At 60.1% G+C, this 18,142-nt stretch overlaps 1 protein-coding gene across 1 annotated transcript; it reads right to left on the bottom strand.

Annotated features, from left to right (window-relative positions):
• Window positions 1-1,335: 1,335 nt before the first annotated feature.
• On the bottom strand, window positions 1,336-18,142 carry NPC1L1 (NPC1 like intracellular cholesterol transporter 1). The gene is made up of 19 exons (XM_059655989.1): window positions 17,782-18,142; window positions 15,283-16,793; window positions 13,809-13,909; window positions 13,413-13,585; window positions 13,157-13,285; window positions 12,798-12,980; window positions 12,232-12,346; window positions 11,999-12,126; window positions 11,525-11,662; window positions 11,193-11,282; window positions 4,503-4,693; window positions 4,216-4,340; window positions 3,566-3,692; window positions 3,393-3,448; window positions 2,846-2,996; window positions 2,474-2,705; window positions 2,241-2,354; window positions 2,004-2,166; window positions 1,336-1,911 (listed from the first exon to the last, which is right to left on the bottom strand). The coding sequence occupies exons 1-19, from the start codon at window positions 17,833-17,835 to the stop codon at window positions 1,727-1,729; spliced, it is 3,966 nt and encodes a 1,321-aa protein (XP_059511972.1). The 5' UTR covers window positions 17,836-18,142; the 3' UTR covers window positions 1,336-1,726.

Raw genomic sequence — 18,142 nt, 5'->3', positions numbered from 1 at the left:
CCCCCAAGGAACACAGCCTGGAAAGGGGGGAAGGAGCACCTGTAGGGAGGAGACGCCTGACAGACACAACCTCAGCCAGGTGACCAACATCACACCACAGTGATCAGCCGTGGCGACAGTACTGCCCTGATACGGTGTGCTGAGAAGGTCACCCCACCTTTGCGGTCTTCCTCCCCCAAATCCATCACCCCCGTTTAATCAGGAGAGAAACACCAGGTAAACCCCACTTAAAGGGATTCTACAATACACCTGACCAGTCCTCCCAATTGTCAGGTCATCAAAGTCTGGCCCTGCCAGCATGGCTCTGGTTGAGTGTCGACCTAGGAACCAGGAGGTCACGGTTTGATTCCCGGTCAGGGAACATACCCAGGTTTCAGTTTGAATCCCTGATCGAGGCTCATCTGAGAGGCGACTGATTGATGTTTCTCTCTCTCAAATCAATGGACACACATCCTTGGGTGAGGAGTAGTAAATAACAACTAATAATAATAAGGAACACTCCAGCTGCCCGCCAGCAGTGGGCGCCTCCTCGCCCCAATGCACTTGCTTCTCTGGGTATTGCCTCCCTCACAGGCTTTCACAGAAAGCGAGCAGCCGTGGGTCCCTGCACTGGCCAGGGCCTCCATGCCTCCTGGTTGGGGAGAAGTTGCTCCCCACTCCTGAAAGGGCACACGGTGACATGGCTGCCTTCTGGAAGGGGGAAGGGAAAACAAACTGAAATCTCCCCAAGTCACCCTCCCACACATGTGCTGTGCCATTTACAAAAATTATCTTCTTTTTAGTATATTTTTATTTATTTTAGAGAGAACAGGAGAGGGAGTGAGAGATAGAGACAACAATGATGAGGAAGAATCATCGATCAGCTGCTTCCCTCACACCCCCTACTGGGGATCGAGCCAGAAACCCGGGCATGTGCCCCGACCAGAATTCAAACCGCCATCTTCTGGTTCATCACCGGCTGGGCTACAAAAATTATCTGAAGTCCAGAGGCAACCAGAATAGGACACGAGACACAAACTCCATTTGTGCTCAGCAGACATCTTCTTCCTCCTGTGCACGGCACTGAGCAGGTGCGTCCTCGGCTGGTGCTTCTCACGGAGGCTGAGATTGGGCTGGGTTGAGCCGCGCCAGCGCTCCAGGCCTGTCCCCGGGAGCTCACAGCCTTGAAGACACACGGCAGCCTTGACTGGCAGCAACCACCTCAATAATCGGTGGAGCTGGAGGCCACACTGAACGGCACTTTCCAGTGGGACCAATCCATGACCAGCGTCCTTTCCCGGACACCCTCCCGGGTGAGGTGCAGTCCCCCCCCCCCCCGGCTGCCTGCAGGGTGGGTCGTGCTCTTGGTTCTCAGGGATACTGGACAGAGCTGAAGAGTCACTGACACCAAGTGGGACTTTGTTTCACTGAAGGGGAGGTGGGTGGAAAGGGGCAGCTGTGGCCGAGTCTGAGTCAGGAACCAGGCCAGCCTGTCTGTGTCTGGACCCCAAGACCCAGGTCCCGGGAAGAAGGAGGCGAGTGTGTGCTGACCAAGGCTTGAATGACTTGGAGCCAGGGACCTGCTGCCAGGGTGGAGGGTGCCTGGGCACCTGGTGGTCAGAGGGAGTCCCAATGTGAGCACCCCATAGGCAGAGCACCCCCTCCAGGACCTGGGGGAGGGGGAGGGAAGCAGGTCATGGTCCCCACGGGAACCCTCTCGGCCCCTGGAGCCTGCGCAGAGCTCTGCTCACTGGCGTGGAGGGTCGCCGAAGCTGACCCCACTCTCAGCGGGATGCTGGAAGCCGTGGTTGACGTAGGTGCCGTTGTCCCAGCTCACCGGGAAGGAGTGCTTTTTGCAGGAGGCTTTCCTGGCCGCAGCCGCCTCCTCTGCCCGCCTCTGCTCCAACACCAGAGCCATGTTGATGTCAGGCCCTGCAGAGGGACAGACAGAGGAGTCGTCACATGCCTTCCCTGCATGGGCGCCCCCACACCGCCGGCGGGCCTGCAGGAGGGGCCTCACGCACCCAGGTAGCTCAGGATGACCGGCAGGAAGACCAGGCCGTGCAGCAGGCCCAGCAGCGTGATGAGGAGGTTGAGGCGGAAGAAGAAGACCTGGATGAGCTGGGCCTTCGCCAGCCCCAGGATGAGGATGCCGGGCAGGTTGGTCATGGCCACGCCAGCGAACACCTAGGGCCGCACACAGGTGTCAGGCTGGGCACGCAGCAGCTGGCGACGGTCCCTGCGGCCGCCCACCCACTCACCGCACTGCCCATGGAGATGGTGGCCTCCTTGGCCCTCTCCAGCCGGGTGGGCTCGGTGCTGACCGCAAAGGACCGGGTGATGTGGGACACGAACTCCACAGAGATGCCCACGGCCTGCGGGCAGAGAGGGGGCATCAGCCTCCACCGGGCCCGGGTGGGGTCTCCCCAGGCCAGCGGGCAGAATGGGGACCCTGAGAGAAGGGGCGCGTGCCAGGAGGCCGGGGCTGCGTTACCGTGACCAGGTTGATGAGGGACACGGCGTTGTAGCTGATGCCCCACAGGGCCATGAAGCCCACGGTGTCCACCAGGATCATGACGATGGAGAAGAGGTTGATGAGGCCGGAGCGGAGGTCCATTCCCAGCAGCAGGCAGCAGACGGCAAAGGTGGGCACCAGGCAGAGGCTGAGCATGAAGAGCCCCTCGGGCACCACCGTCAGGTACTGCTCGTAGAACACGTTGGTGATCCTGGGGGTGCGGGCAGTGTCACGCGGCGCCCCGCCCCCCACACCCACCTCAGGAGGGGGGCCCAGCCCAGCAGGGGGCGGGGCGGCCCTCCCCAGGTCCCTCCCTGCTGCCCACCGCCCGCCCGCCCGCCCGGGCCTCACGTGTAGGGGAAGACCTCGAAGGCCGGGTCGGTGCCCGGCACCTTCCGCAGGCCGGCAGTGATGTTGGCGGCCAGGGCCCGCGCCGCCCGCAGAGCCTCCGTGTAGTCCTGCGAGCTCTTCAGGGGCTTGTGGTAAGCCATGAAGCGCGAGGCTGGGGCCGCCCGGGAGGGAGAGACAGCGGTCAGAGCCGGCTCCAGGCGCCCTCGGGCCCGGGGGCTGGTTCAGGGCCCTGCTGCCACCGTGTTTGGGCTTCGGAATAAACTTTGGGCAAAGGGCCTGCGGTTGGGTGTGGACCGGCCCTGCCTCTGATGGATGCAGCCACAGGGGTCTCCCGTGCACCCATGTTGCTCTGAGGGTTGGGGGTGGGGAGGCAGAAGGTGAAGTGTGAGGTTGAGGATCTGAGTGACTGACAGCCTCCACGGGGGCGGCTAGAAGCCCCCTGAAGGAGGAAGGAGAGAGGATCGGATGGAAGGAGAGGAGCCTCCCGGAGGCTCAGGGCCCTGGAGCCGCTGACTCACACCTTCCCACCGGGCCCGGCCACACTTACCCAAAACCTGGCCGTCGCGGTCCAGCTTCACGGAGGTGCTGTATGCTGCCAGGCCCCTGGGGTGGGCCGAGTAAAGGCTTGGTTGGGGTCAAGGCTCCCCCAAGACCCCCTCCCCCACCCCCTCCCCGCACCGCCCACCCCACGCCCCCTGCGGACACCCCACGCAGGCCTACCCTTTGGGACACTTGATGTTGGGCGCGTCGCCGAGGAACCAGGGAAGGTACTTGTGGAACTGGTCCGCGGACGGCCGCACGGGGCCGAGGGTGAAACCCACACAGTTCTTCAAGCAGGCCAGCGAGTCTGCGGAGAGAGGGGGTGAGGGGCGGCGCCCTCCGGCCGCTCTGTGCCCTCAGGCCCAGGCACCTGCCCCTGCGGGCAGCAGCCGCCTGTGTGCCCAAGAGCACACTCTGTTTCCCTATACCTGGGGGGGGGGGGGGCTCTCTCCATCACGGAAACCGCCGACCCCTGTGAACGGATGAGGAAGGGAAGCTTGGGGCAGAGAAACAGCCCACGGCCTACGGGGCCTCCCCACCTGCAAACGCAGCGGCTCCGGGGCCGGGGCCCCCTGGGCTCACTCCCCTCCCCCGCTGCATGAGAACCAGCGTGCCCCAGAGCGTGGGCACAGCTCAGGAGAGCGTGTGAGTGCCCAGTGTCCAGCCCCCTTGGGCTCGGGCACCCGCACCTGTTCTGAGCCCGGGTCCCCTCCCAACTGACCCTTTGGGAGGGTGTGAGGGGCTAAGGGAGTCTCCCCAGTTCTCTCCTTTCTCTCCCTCAGTTTCCCCAAGTTGTGGGGGCCATGAGCCCCCAGAGGCCTCTCACTCACTGACAGTCGAGGGGCAGAACTGGTCCTTGTTGGGGCCAAAGGCGTAAAGGCGGCAGCAGGAGGATGGTGTCAGCCAGTCAATGAAGTCGTCCACCCAGGAGGAGGCGGGGATGGCCAGGTAAGACCTGGGGGTCGGGGAGGAGCTCAGGGGGCAGGGCCAGAGGGCAAGTGGTGGGTCCTCCACGTGGCCCCACCCGCACACGGGGCCTCCCCAGGCACGGCAGCAGGTGGGCAGCAGGATGGGGCCAGGAAGGCAGGAGCGGGCCAGAGGGCGGGGGGGCACTCACTGCTCGGGGAACTCGGTGGCGTACTGGATCTTCTGGGTTAAGGAGAAGCTTTCGCAGCCGGCGCTGGAGCAGATGTTGTTCATGCCCGCCGCGCTGGAGAAGTTGTAGCCCCCGGTGGCGACAAAGTAGACCGGGGCCCCCACCTCGAAGTAGCGGCTCAGAAAGAGGAAATAGTCGAGCAGGTACGAGTCCTGGGACGGAGGGCAGTCCATGAGGCCCGACCAGAGGCATCACGAGGGGCTCGCTCCCACTCCCACTCCCAGGGCACTCACACAGGCCCCTGTGGGCACCATCAAACAGACCCACACACACATCACAGGCGTCCCAGAAGGAGGCAGAAGGATTACGTGCAGAAATAATGGCCAAAATTTCCCAAATTTGATGAAAGATAAAACATCTGGAGAACCAAGATGGCGGCATAGGTTAACGCCGGAGTTTGCTGCTTTGAACAACTACTTCAAAAGTGAAACCAAAAAACGGAAGGGACATCACCCAGAACCACAGGAACGCTGGCTGAGTGGAAGTCCTACAACTAAGAGGAAAGAGAAACGCACACGGACACTCAGAGGAGACGCAGTGCTGAAGTCAAATTCTGAGGTGCGGAGTGCGCGGAGCGGGCTGGCGGCGGAGGGCGAGGTTGGCGTTTTCAATCGGGAGGGAGTCACACACTCTGAGCACCAGATCCGGGCAAGTCTTTAGGGACCCAGACTCAAACGGGAGAAGCGGGACTGTCTGGCTTCGGTCAGAGCGAGTGCAGCTTTCTCTCCCAGCTTTGCAGCGGGTGCTGGGACTCAGAGAGGCAGAGCCCCTGGGGACAGGCCTGAGAGCCGCCATAACTGCTCTCTCCGGCCCACCCTGTTGATCCTGTGCGACCTGCCCCACCCAAGCCCAGCGCAGAACCATTTGCCGGAGAGCCTCAGGCAAACGCTAGATTAGCACCTCCCTAGAGGACAGAAGTTCTCTCACTGCTGACACAGCTGATTCTCATAGCCACTTGGCCTGGAGGTCAAACCCTCCCTGGAATTAGCTACAACAATCAAGATTTATCTATAAGACTGCGAACAAAGACCACTAGGGGGTGCACCAAGGAAGCATAACAAAATGCAGAGACAAAGAAACAGGACAAAATTGTCAATGGAAGAAATAGAGTTCAGAACCACAATTCTAAGGTCTCTCAAGAACTGTTTAGAAGCTGCCGATAAACTTAATGAGATCTACACGAAAACTAATAAGACCCTCGATCTTATATTGGGGAACCAACTAGAAATTAAGCACACACGGACTGAAATAAAGAATATTATACAGACGCCCGACAGCAGACCAGAGGAGCGCAAGAATCAAGTCAATGATTTGAAATGCGAGGAAGCAAAAAACATCCAACCGGAAAAGCAAAATGAAAAAAGAATCCAAAAATGCGAGGATAGTGTAAGGAGCCTCTGGGACAGCTTCAAGCGTACCAACATCAGAATTATAGGGGTGCCAGAAGATGAGAGAGAGCAAGATATTGAAAACCTATTTGAAGAAATAATGACAGAAAACTTCCCCCACCTGGTGAAAGAAATGGACTTACAGGTCCAAGAAGCGCGGAGAACCCCAAACAAAAGGAATCCAAAGAGGACCACACCAAGACACATCATCATTAAAATGCCAAGAGCAAAAGATAAAGAGAGAATCTTAAAAACAGCAAGAGAAAGAAACTCAGTTACCTACAAGCGAATACCCATACGACTGTCAGCTGATTTCTCAACAGAAACTTTGCAGGCCAGAAGGGAGTGGCAAGAAATATTCAAAGTGATGAATACCAAGAACCTACAACCAAGATTACTTTATCCAGCAAAGCTATCATTCAGAATTGAAGGTCAGATAAAGAGCTTCACAGATAAGGAAAAGCTAAAGGAGTTCATCACCACCAAACCAGGATTATATGAAATGCTGAAAGGTATCCTTTAAGAAGAGGAAGAAGAAGAAAAAGGTAAAGATACAAATTATGAACAACAAATATGCATCTATCAACAAGTGAATCTAAGAATCAAGTGAATAAATAATCTGATGAACAGAATGAACTGGTGATTATAATAGAATCAGGGACATAGAAAGGGAATGGACTGACTATTCTTGGGGGGGAAAGGGGTGTGGGAGATGTGGGAAGAGACTGGACAAAAATCGTGCACCTATGGATGAGGACAGTGGGTGGGGAGTGAGGGCGGAGGGTGGGGCGGGAACTGGGAGGAGGGGAGTTATGGGGGGGGAAAAAAAGGAACAAATGTAATAATCTGAACAATAAAGATTTAATTAAAAAAAAAAAAGAAAGATAAAACATCCAAGAAGCTTAACAAACTCCAAGAGCCCTGTCCAGTGTGGCTCAGTTGGCTGGAGCGTCATTCCAAACTCCAAAGGTGGAGAGTTCAATTCCTGGTCATAGCATATACCCAGGTTTTGGTTTTGATCCCCAGTCAGGGTGCGTGTGGGATCTCTTTCTCTCTCTCCCTCTCCCTCCCCCCCCCCACCCCCCCGTCATCCTCCCTCCCGCCCTCTCTCTCTAAAAAATAAAACAATTTAATAAAATAAAATAACTCCAGAGACCCACAGCAAGGCACATTATAATCCAGCTGTTGAAAGACAAAGGCAAGGGGGGATTTTGCAAGCACCACGACAGAGGAGACCTGTGACAAATGAAGATCCTCAATGCATTAAAGCACATGCTCATCAGAAACCTTGGCGGCCAGAGGGCAGCAGGTTCGTGTATTCAAAGTGCTGAAGGGAAAAGGACTGTCCACCACGAATCCTCTTTCTCCCTTTTGCCTCGTTGCTACAGAGAGAGCAAGAGGGGCCACCAGCAGCTCTGCTGGAGCACGAGGACACGGCCAGGCCCCCGTTCTTGCTGCGTCTGCTCAACCCGCCAGCGTCTGGCCCAGACGTACGGCCTCCACAGGTGCCGCCAGTGTGTCCGTCAGGACGCGACGGACATGGGATTCATCCGTTGGACTAAGCGAGCTTCCGTGAATGGGTCGTTCAGGACATCCACCTTATCACAGAATGCTATTCCTTTGTACATAAAGTAATTTAAAAACCCTTCAAATAAAAAATAAAAAAGAATCCTCTTTCTAGCAAAACTGTTCTTCAAGAACAAGGGACAAACTGAGCACTCCCAGATCAACAAAAGCCACGGGACCTGCACCAGAGACGCTACGGGAGCCCTTCAGGTTGAAGCAAAGGCCATAGAAGGAACTAAAAGCCCCTGGAAAGGCACACACAGCCGACCCTTGAACATGCAGGGGTTCGAGGTGCCCGCCTCCCACCTAGTGAAAACCCCCGAAACTTAGCTGCTAATAGTCCATCGACCAGAAGCCTTATCAGTAACAGCAGCGAATCAACACATATCCTGTAAGGTGCATGTGTTATATGCTGTATTCTTACACTAACGTAAGCTGGAGAAAAGAAAATGCTATTAAGGAAGTCCTAAGGGCCTGGCCAGTGTGGCTCAGTGGTTGAGCGTTGACCTATGAACCAGGAGGGCACAGTTCAATTCCCTGTCAGGGCACAGGCCTGGGTTGCCGACTCGATCCCCAGTAGGGGGTGTGCAGGAGGCAGACGATCAATGATTCTCTCTCATCATTGATGTTTCCATCTCTCTCCCCATCTCCCTTCCTCTCTGAAGTCAATAAAAAATATATTTTAAAAAAGAAAGAATTATGCATGTACTTAATGCTGCTGAAATGTACATTAAAAATAACTGCCCTGGATGGTTTGGCTCAATGGATAGTGCATTGGCCTGTGGACTGAAGGGTCCTGGGTTCGATTCCGGTCAAGGGCATGTGCCTTGGTTGTGGGCACATCCCCAATAGGGGGTGTGCAGGAGGCAGCTGCTGATCGATGTTTCTCTCTCATCGATGTTTCTAACTCTCTATCCCTCTCCCTTCCTCTCTGTAAAAAATCAATAAAATATATTAAAAAAAAAAAAAAGAACTTGAAGACAGTCCCTCACCACCAGGCACTTCCCGGCCTCAGGGACTGAGCGCCTGTGGAGCCCACCCAGCAAGGGCTCTGGCTGTCCAGACCGTCTCGTCTCCGGGGGCTGCCAGGGGCTGCCAGCTGGTGTTTATCTTCCCTCCAGGCTGGGGATTAGCAGCTTTCGCGATAAGGCCGTTCTGAGCCAAACCGGCTGTGTTTGCGCAAACGGGGTCAGCTCACCCCTGCCCCTTAGGTGCGGTGCGGGGCGTCTTCTCCTCCTCGCAGGAAAGGCCTTCCTGACACTGCCTTCCGGGCACCTGTGCGGACAGACCTCCTGCCCCTCGCGATTCTCTTTATGGGTCCGGGAACTGTCTGAGGCAGAAACGCTGCTTCTGTTATCTTGGCATTTCTTTAGGCCAAACCTCTTTCTAAAAGGACCCGACCACCCCCTGCTGGCATGAACTTCTCCAGCTTTGGACCCTCGCCTTCTTTTCGAGCTGTCGTGCGATGACTTCTCTCCACGGCCAGGCGGAGTCCACGGGCCTTTCTCACAGCCACCCTGCGGCCCGGAAGAGCCCTCTTCGCAGACCGGGACGAAGGGTTTCACCAGGAGCGCGAGGTCTTCCCGCCTCAGGTGCAGCTGCAGCGACGGCCCCACAGACTTCCTCTCGCTCCTCACCCTGCTCCCAGCACTGGACTCTCCCACACAGTGAGACAGTGGGCAGCGGCGCTGCAGACCCTGGGGCAGAGCCTCCGTGGCACCAGCCGCAAACGGCTCCCCTTGCCCACCGACGGCACATAGCAAGCACTCCAGCCTTTTCTTCCGACGCCGTGACGCCCCTCTGCTTCTTGGGACACGTCACACATCACGCGCGGCACTTTAATACGCCGAACCTGCTGACATGTGCTTAGCCTGCTGCCTTCATCGTGCTCAAACACAAGATCCAGACAAGGGCTGGGGACACAGTGCACCGTGGGTGCTGGCTCTTTACCCTCATAATCACTTGTCCGACCGGGAGCACATCACCGGCCCAGGAAAGGATCAAAATTCAAAATCTGAAGTACAGTTTCTACTGACTGCGTGTCACCTCCACACCACTGTAGGATGAAGGCTCTTAAGTCAGGAACTGTCTGTCTATTCAAAGGATGATACACCATGATCAAGTGGGATATATTCCCAGAAAATACAAGGATGGTTCAATGCATGAAAATCAACCAATGTAATACACCACATTAATAGAATGAAAATAAAATCAGATGACCATCTCAATTGACATAGAAAAAGCGTTTCACAAAATCCCAAATCCTTTTATGATTAAGAAAACTAACAAGCAAACCAAACTCAGGGCCCTGGCCGGGTAGCTCAGTTAGTTAGAGCATCATCCTGATACACCAAGATCATGGGCTTAATCCCTGGTCAGGACACACAGGGAATCAACCAATGAATGCATCAGTAAGTGGAACGACAAATTGATGTTTCTCTCTGTCTGTCTCTCGCTCTTCCTCTCTCTCTCTCTCTCTAAAATTAATCAATTAAAGAAAAACTCAGCAAAGTAGAAATATAGGAAAATGTCTCAACGTGATAAAGGCCATATATGAAAACCCCACAGCTAATATCATACTCAACAGTGACAAACTGAGTGTTTCCTCTAAGATTAGGAACAAGACGGGTGCCCACGGCCACCACAGTCATTCAACAGAGTCTTTGAAGCTGCAGAGCAAATAGGCAAGAAAAGGGAATAAAAGTCACCCAAACTGGAAAGGAAGATGTAACAAATCTCTGTTCATAGATGATAAAATCCAGAATTCCACTAAAAACCTGTTAGAATGAATAAACAGGTTCAGCAAAGTTGCAGGATAGAAAACCAACAGGCAAAACTCAGCTGCATTTATTTCATGAACAATGAATAATTTAAAAAAGAAACCCGACCTGATTCAAAAATGGGCAAAAGACTTGAATAGACAATTCTCCAAAAAAAGATACATAAAAAGAAAGTCGACATCATTAGTCAATAGTGAAATACAGGTACAAACTACAAGGAGCTACCGCCTCACACCAATCAGCATAGCTACCATCAAAAAAGAGGTGCGGGGAGCGGGGCGGGCAGAACACAGTAAGTGCTGGCCAGAATGTGGAAAAACTGGAACCCTTGTGCGCTGTTGGTGGGAATGTAGATCGGTGCAACCGCTAGGGAAGTAGATGGGACAGAACTACTGTGCCCAACAAGCCCACCTCTGGGTGTTTGTCCTAAAGAACGGGAAGCTGGGACTCATCTGGACATTTGTGTTGGAAGCAGCATGATTCACAACAGCTAAGACAAGGAGAACCCAAGTCCGCATCGACGGATGAGCAGCCGAGCAAGACGTGAGATGCATATGTGAATGTGTGTGTGCATAGATATTATTCGCCTTAAAAGGAGGGAAATGCTGACACCTGGCACAACACGGGTGAATTGTGAGGACGTGACACTGAGTGCAATAAGCCGGGACAAAAGGAGAACTAGTGTAGGATTCCACTCACATGAGGTCCCTAATCGGAGACGGAAGATGGAAGGACGGTGCCAGGGCTGGGAGGGAGAGCGTGGGCATGAGCGGTTCATGAGGACCTGGTGTCCGTTTTGCCAGGCGAGGTCTCTCCCCGCCCACTCTGGAAGGGTCCGGCACCCGACTGCACAGGCTGCCCCGCCTGCCGTGTCCGGATCCCCCGCCCCGAGGCCCGAGGCCCCGTGCACAGCTCACCTTGGGCAGGGCCAGCTCCTGGTCCAGCCCCACACTGATGTGGCACATGAAGTAGAGGCCCACCCCGAACAGGGCCAGGAACAGCAGCACCTGGAGGGAACCACGTGAGTCACCGGCACAGGCTCCCGCTCTCCCGACCTGGGTCTGGCTGGCTGCTCTCAGAGGCATCCCATCTGAACCTGAGTCCCGCTGCCACCCCACCCCGCTTCCGCACCCGCACCCGCACCCGGACCTGGGTGAGCTCTCCACGGCCAAGGACCGCGAGGTGAGGGTCGGGCTGAGCAGCCCCGCCCCGCCCGGGTGAGGACTGGCTGCCCGCCAGCCCCACTCACCACGACCACGCGGGTGACCCGGTGCAGCAGGAAAGGGGCGTAGACCTTGCGGAAGAACCGGAGCAGGTGCCCCTCGCGTTGGCTGGGAGCCGGCAGCTCCTGGGCGCGCAGGCAGCAGCAGACGTCCAGCCGGGAGGCCTGTGGAGGCACCGTCCCAGGTGGCCCCCAGCAGCCCAGGGCCGCCACCCTCCCGCCCGGGCCGCACAGGCCAGCGAGGGCACTGCCCGCGGGCACTTTCCCCTGGGGCCGTGCGCTCTGTGCAGAGGCAGCAGCTCCCTCGGCGCCGAGACCCTGACCCACATGCACTTTGGGACGTTTGATCCAAGTCCCCAAAATGACCAAAACTAAACTGCTTTTCTGTGGGACAGGGGACGACGAGGCCCTCACGTTCCCCACAGCGTCCCTGCCCCAAGCCCACTCCGAGCCGCTACAAAGTGAAGGCCCCCTCCCCCTCCCCGTGAGCGGGTCCCCCACCTCCTGCCTCCTGCTGTCGAGGGACACCAGGGCCACGAAGGCCGACATCTGCAGCAGGAAGTCCAGGATCAGGGCGAGGCCAGAGGTCAGCGCAAAGGTCCGCACGGCGGGCATGGGGGTCAGGGCCCCTGGGGGACAGAGGAGACTCAGGACACGGTGTCTGCTCACAGGTGCAGGGGGGCTGCCCGCACCCCGCTGCCCAGGCCGGGAAGTCGGGGGCAGGGGCTTCTCACCCAGGAAGAAGCAGACGGCCTCGGAGACGCTGCACAGCAGCATGCTGGGCCCCACGCGGCCCAGCGCCCGGCCGATGTGCGCCTCCCGCTGCTCCCCAGGCCTCCGGGGCAGCCTCTGGTGAAGGGGGGACGGCAAGGACGGGGTCAAGGGCTGGCCAGTGGGTGGGCAGGTGCCCTCCCTCCTGCACAGCATCACCCAGAGTCCCCGCTGAGCCTGAGGGGCAGCCGGCCGACCTTCCCAGCCCCCCCTTCTCAGCCTGGCCCAGAGGGATGCAGGGTGTGTTTTGGGGTGTCTGTGGCATCCCTGGCTCAATGGCCATTGGGACCTCAACATCCACCAACAGCAGAGGCTAAATCAACTGACTCCCTCCCCTGGACGCTACCTGGTGCCCCCACGTGCGGCCTGACACCCTACAGAGGGCAGCTGGGCGAGAGCAGGTGACAGGGTGGTGTGTGGGCGACAGACCCACAGCAGGGCCTCTGCAGGGATGAGGACAGCACCAGGGAGGGAAGCCCTGGGAACCACACGGGGCATCTGGGGGTGTCGGGCAGGGCGCCCCACTCACCTGGTACTCCAGGACGAAGATGAAGATGTTGTCCGCCCCCACGGCCAGCACCAGGAAAGGCACCACTTGCAGGACCACCAGGGAGGAAGGGACGCTCAAGTAGGCGAAGAGGCCCATGGCAGCCATCACAGCGCCCAGCACCACGGCCACCCCGCCCAGGCCCAGCGTGATCTTGGCGTCCACCTGCAAGGGGATGGGGTCAGCCTCCTGTGCAGGGCTGGCGATGGGCCCCCGTGGGTGCCGGGGAGCGCACCACCCCTGGGGAGCCTCGGTGGGGTGTCCCCTGCAGCCAGGCGTCTGGTTGGAAGGTATTGATGCCCTCCTGCGCTCCCCCAGGCCCTCCCCACGCCCCCCCTCACCAGCATGCGGCGCCAGCTGGTGTAGCTGCCCAGGGCCAGGGAGATGTACAGGAAGATGACCAGGTAGCTGATGGCAAAGATGGGCAGGTCCTCGGCTGTGGTCCGGCTGATCTCATCCTCCAGGGAGCGCTGTGGACATACCCACCAGCCCACTGACCCTGGCCCGCTGTGGGTCACTCAGGAAGGACCGGATGGGGCCACAGGAAGCCCCCCCAGCCACCTGGGGTGTCCCCGAGCCGGGGACCCGCGGCCCTACCTCCGCCATGAAGGTGACCTGGAGCGTGCCGGCCATCTGCTGCTGGAAGGCTCGCATCTCCTCCAGGAAGGCCCCCTCCCAGAGCCGGGCCTGGGCCAGCCGGGGGTCGCCGGGAGGGTAGTTGTTGAGGGAGAAGGTCAGGATCAGGGCCTCGGCCGCTGAGTAGTCGTTCCCTGGGAGGAGACGTGCTCAGCCCCCTCCAGCTCGCCTGCCCGCCTCCACCTTCTCTCTGAGTCACTGCCTAACACGCACCCACTTCCCTCTCAGCCGGAGCATCTGAGCGGCGCTGGGAGAAGGTGGAGGAGGTGGAGGGCGGCGGGTCTACCCCCCACCCAGCCCCCACGGCAGTCACACCCCCCATGCCACCCTCCTCACCTCCCCAGGTGACCCACTTACCTTTGTAGCCCCCCACGGCGAGAAAAGGGAAGACGGGGGCCCCGTAGTCAGCCATGCAGCTCAGGGCCAGGGCCGTGCCATCCTTGAAGGTGAGCGGGGCGCTGGGGGGAGAGGAAGGACTTTCCAGGACCCACTCCCGCCCCTGCCCCGCCCCCGGCCCAGCGCCAGTCCCGACCCCTGGTCAGAACCGTGTCTCTGGCCCAGTGCAGTGTGCGCTCACACACCTCCCCCTCCAGACCTCCAGGCCCATCACCATCTCATCCCGGACGAGCCTCACGCCTGGTCCCCCAGGCCTTACACCTGGTCCCCTGGGTGGGGCCCGACGATGCCCAATCCTGACCACCCCCAGAGCCGCACCGGCTCACGCGCCCTCAGCCTCCTCCTCCCTCCAGGCCCCAGTGTATCTTTCTTTCCTGTGACAGTTTGCGGACCCAGCAACCTCTGGCCAGTCTCTAGGCCTTCAACAGCTCTTTCAGCCAGCGCATCACAGGTGCCTGAGCAGAGGGCTCTGGGAGAGGGAGCCCGTGGTGACCAGCTGTCCTGGGAGTAGGGGCTGCATGTGACCTTGAGCAGCTCTCCACCCTCCCTGTCTCTCAAAGAAGAATCGGACCACCCACGAGTGGTTGTGCGCTTCCAGAGTCAAAATGACGCCAGTGTGAAGGTAGAACCAGGCCTGAGCTGCCCCGGACCTGCAGCCAGGAGGACCCCTGAGGCCCAGATGCAGGCCTTGGGGAGCAGCTCAAACGCGGCGCGCCCTCCATGCAGGGGCCGAGGGTCTGCAAGGTCGGAACTGCTTTCCCGAGACCTCCACGCCCTTTGCTGTTCACCCTTTCACTCTTGAGTGTGTGAAGTACAACAGGCCACGGACGTGGCTTCTGCACCACATGGCCGCTCACAGTTAAGAAAAGACCACAGGCCTGGCCGGTGGGCTCAGTGGATAGAGCGACAGCCTGCGGACTGAAGGGTCCCGGGTTCGATTCTGGTCAAGGGCACATGCCCAGGTTATGGGCTCAATCCCCAGTAGGGGGTGGCAGGGGGCGCCGATCGATGATTCTCTCTCATCATTGATGATTCTATCCCCCTCTCCCTTCCTCTCTGAAATCAATAAAAATACATATTTTTAAAAAATCAATGGAAACACATCCTCAGGGAAGGGTCAACAAAAAGAAGAGAAAACCACTGGCTGAAAGCGCAGTTACCCAGAAAGGCCGCACCGCACTCCTCCCTCGCGAGGCCGGACACCCTCTCCGCGCAGGACCCCACGCTGGGAGGCAGCCCCGGACACGGACACGCAGACAAGGACGCTCCCTGCTCCCAGGAGCCCACCAGGGCCACCTGCACGCCTGCCCCAGCGAGCGGGGGGGACCCCCCCAGGGACGCACGGCCTGAGACCGGGACCCCGAGGAGCCAGGAGGCCTCTCGGTGGCGGACGGAGCGCCTGGCCTGGGCCCGGAGGGAGGCCGCGGGGACTCACTTGGCGCAGTAGAGGAAGTGGTCCCTCCAGCCCACCTGGGCCGTCTGCCCCGTGAGCGTCTGGTTGGCGGTGAGCAGCAGGCGCGTGCGGTTGCTCTGGAAGTACTGCAGGAGGCTGTTGACGCAGCAGTCGGCGAGGCTGGCGTTGTTGGGGTTCAGGGGCGCGTAGCAGACGTCCCGCAGGGAGACGTTGCGCTGCTCCTGGGGCGACCACACCTGCAGGTGCCGCAGCCGCTCCTGCAGCTCCAGCAGCGCCAGCAGCAGGTCCGTGCCCAGCACGCCCCCGAAGGTCTTGGGCCCCAGCAGCAGGGAGTCGTACTGGTAGCTGGGACGGCTGGGCGCCGTCAGGATCACCTGGTTGGTGCGGAAGAAGGGCCCAAAGTGCTGGTCGTGGAAGGCCTTCTCCCGCCGGGCCTGGCTGTTGGGGGCCGACCACAGCTCCACGGGGTCTGTGGTCAGCTTCGTGAAGGCCAGCCCTCCGGCCAAGGCCGCCACCACGGCCGTGGACACCAGCAGGACGGTCCACGGCCAGGAGGCCACCCACGTGCCCCAGCCCTCGAAGCAGGCGCTGAGGAAGGTGTGGGTGGAGAGGCTGAGCGTGTTGGAGACGCTGGGGCCGGCCTTGGGGTCCCGGGTCCTGGAGAGCACGCGGGTGCCTATGAGGAAGGCTGTGAGCACGGCCAGGACGGAGCACAGGATGAGGATGAGGGCCAGCCCGCCCGCCAGGCGGCCCAGGCGGAAGGTGGCGTCCAGGGCCTCAGGCCGGGCGATGGCGGGGCAGGACGCTGCGCAGTCCTGGCAGGAGCAGGCGGCCGCCCCGCCCTGGGACTGGTTGCAGGGGGTGAGCTCCGCGTCCAGGGGCTGCATGGGGCTCCCTGCGGCCTGGTCGGGCTCCCACAGGTGGAAGGTGATGTCCAGCGGGGCCAGGCCATTGCTCGTGTCGCCCTGGTAGTTGAGCCAGCGCTGGGCGTTGCAGAGGGCGGAGCCGTAGACCCCGCACATGGCGCCCACGGCCAGCGTGGCGGCCGCGGGGATGCGCACCCGGCTGCAGGAGTCGTAGGTCCGCTCGGCGAAGCTGCGCCGGTAGAAGGCCTCGTAGGCCACCACGGACGGGGGCTGGCCGGCCCCCCGCACGGCCACCCGCGTCACGTTGACAAAGGTGCTCTGGTCGGGGCTGCAGGTGTTGTGGCAGTGCAGGCTCACGAAGTTGTCCGCGCAGGCGGGGCAGCGGGTCAGCAGTGCCTTGGTGATGGCCAGGCTGTTCTCCAGCGACAGCAGCTGCTTCCGGGAGCAGCAGGCGAAGGTGGTGTCGGGGCCGGCGTAGAGGCGGGGGCAGACGCGCTGCAGCAGGGCCAGGTGGTCGCCCGTGACGCGGGGGGCACGCGTGTTGTTCAAGCAGGACACGTTGGCCAGGCCCGCCAGGCTCCCCGACAGCTCGGGGTTCTTTCCGCACTCGTCGTAGAAGGCGCAGTAGCCGGGCTGGTGGATGGGCGTGTACGGCTGGGCCTGGGCCTGGGGAGCAGGGCAGGCTCACCGGGGGCCCCGCACCCTCAGCCAGGGGGGCTGGGGACCTGGGCTTAGGAGGGATGCAAGGCCCGGTGGGGGGTGGCCATGGCAGCTACACACGGCTGGGAACTGGGGAGCCCTGGGGGAGCAGAGGCCTCTGGGTGGTGTCTGGGGGTGATGGGCTTTCATCAGGTCACTGAAGAGAGGGAGGTGAGCCCTGGCCGTGTGGCTCAGTGGTTGAGCGTTGACTCATGAACCAGGAGGCACAGTACAATCCCTGGTCAGGGCACATGCCTGGGTTGTGGGCTCGATCCCCAGTGGGGGGTGTGCAGGAGGCAGCCGATCCATGATTCTCTCTCATTATTAACGTTTCTCTCTCTCCCTCTCCCTTCCTCTCTGAATAAATTAAAATATGTTTAAGAGAGAGGGAGAGAGGGAGGCAACCCAACAGACGTGCATGTGGCAAGGTCACAGGTCAGGGACGACTCCAGGGGGTCGAGTGGTACCGGCGCTGAGCACATGGGCACCATCACCAGTGCCATTGGCCATCACGGTGCCCAAGCCACAGGCCACACCGGAGGCAGGGGCCCCTGGGGCATCAGTGCCCGGCTTCCCTGCCCTCCCCTCCTGGGGCCCGAGCCTACACCCTCCTCCCAGGCCTGCAGTGAGTGAGAAACAGCAGCGGCAGCTGCTAAGTCCACGGTGGGAGACTCAGAAGCTGCCGCCCACCTCAGGCCAGGGCATCCTCAGCAGCCCAGGGATGGGAGGCCCCTGGTCACACCCAGGCCAGCAGCCCTGTGTCCTAACAGCCCCTTGGCTGGAGACCGGGGCAGCCCAGGACCTCCGCCCACACCCCTACTCGGGGCGCCTGGGATTCCCCGTCTATCCAGAGGCCGGATCCCCGAGGCCCAGGCCCTCCCTGACTGTCACCAAGGACCCCCGTGCCCAGGACTCGAGAGGGGAGGCCCCAGCAGGGTGCAGGCACCGGACTCACCGCCTGCAGGAGCAGCACCCAGAGCAGCCAGCCGCGCGGGCGGGCCTCTGCCATCCCGGCGCCAGGAAGGGGCGAGAGGGAACTGAGGCCACGGACAGTCGGGCTCAGCGAAGGGCTGGGTCCAGGGGGCACCAGCAGGGCAGCCTCCTGCCAGGGACAGCCTGGCCTGATGGTGGGGGACCAATAGGGCCGCCCGGCACCCGCCAGGGCTCCCGGGTTAATGATCCACCGCCCGCCCCGCCCCGCTTGGCCCACTCTCTCGGGGGAGTGAGGGGACGGAGGTACGGGGTCTCCTGTCACCCCCTTCCCAACGCCCCAGGCCGAGGGCTGAGGCAGCTGGGGACCCGCACAGCCCCACACT

The sequence above is a fragment of the Myotis daubentonii genome, chromosome 10 (genome assembly GCF_963259705.1).
Source record: "Myotis daubentonii chromosome 10, mMyoDau2.1, whole genome shotgun sequence".
NCBI classification, from domain to species: Eukaryota; Metazoa; Chordata; class Mammalia; order Chiroptera; family Vespertilionidae; genus Myotis; species Myotis daubentonii.
The sequence above is the reverse complement of the archived record's forward strand: the minus strand, read 5'-3'. Positions and strand labels throughout refer to the sequence as shown.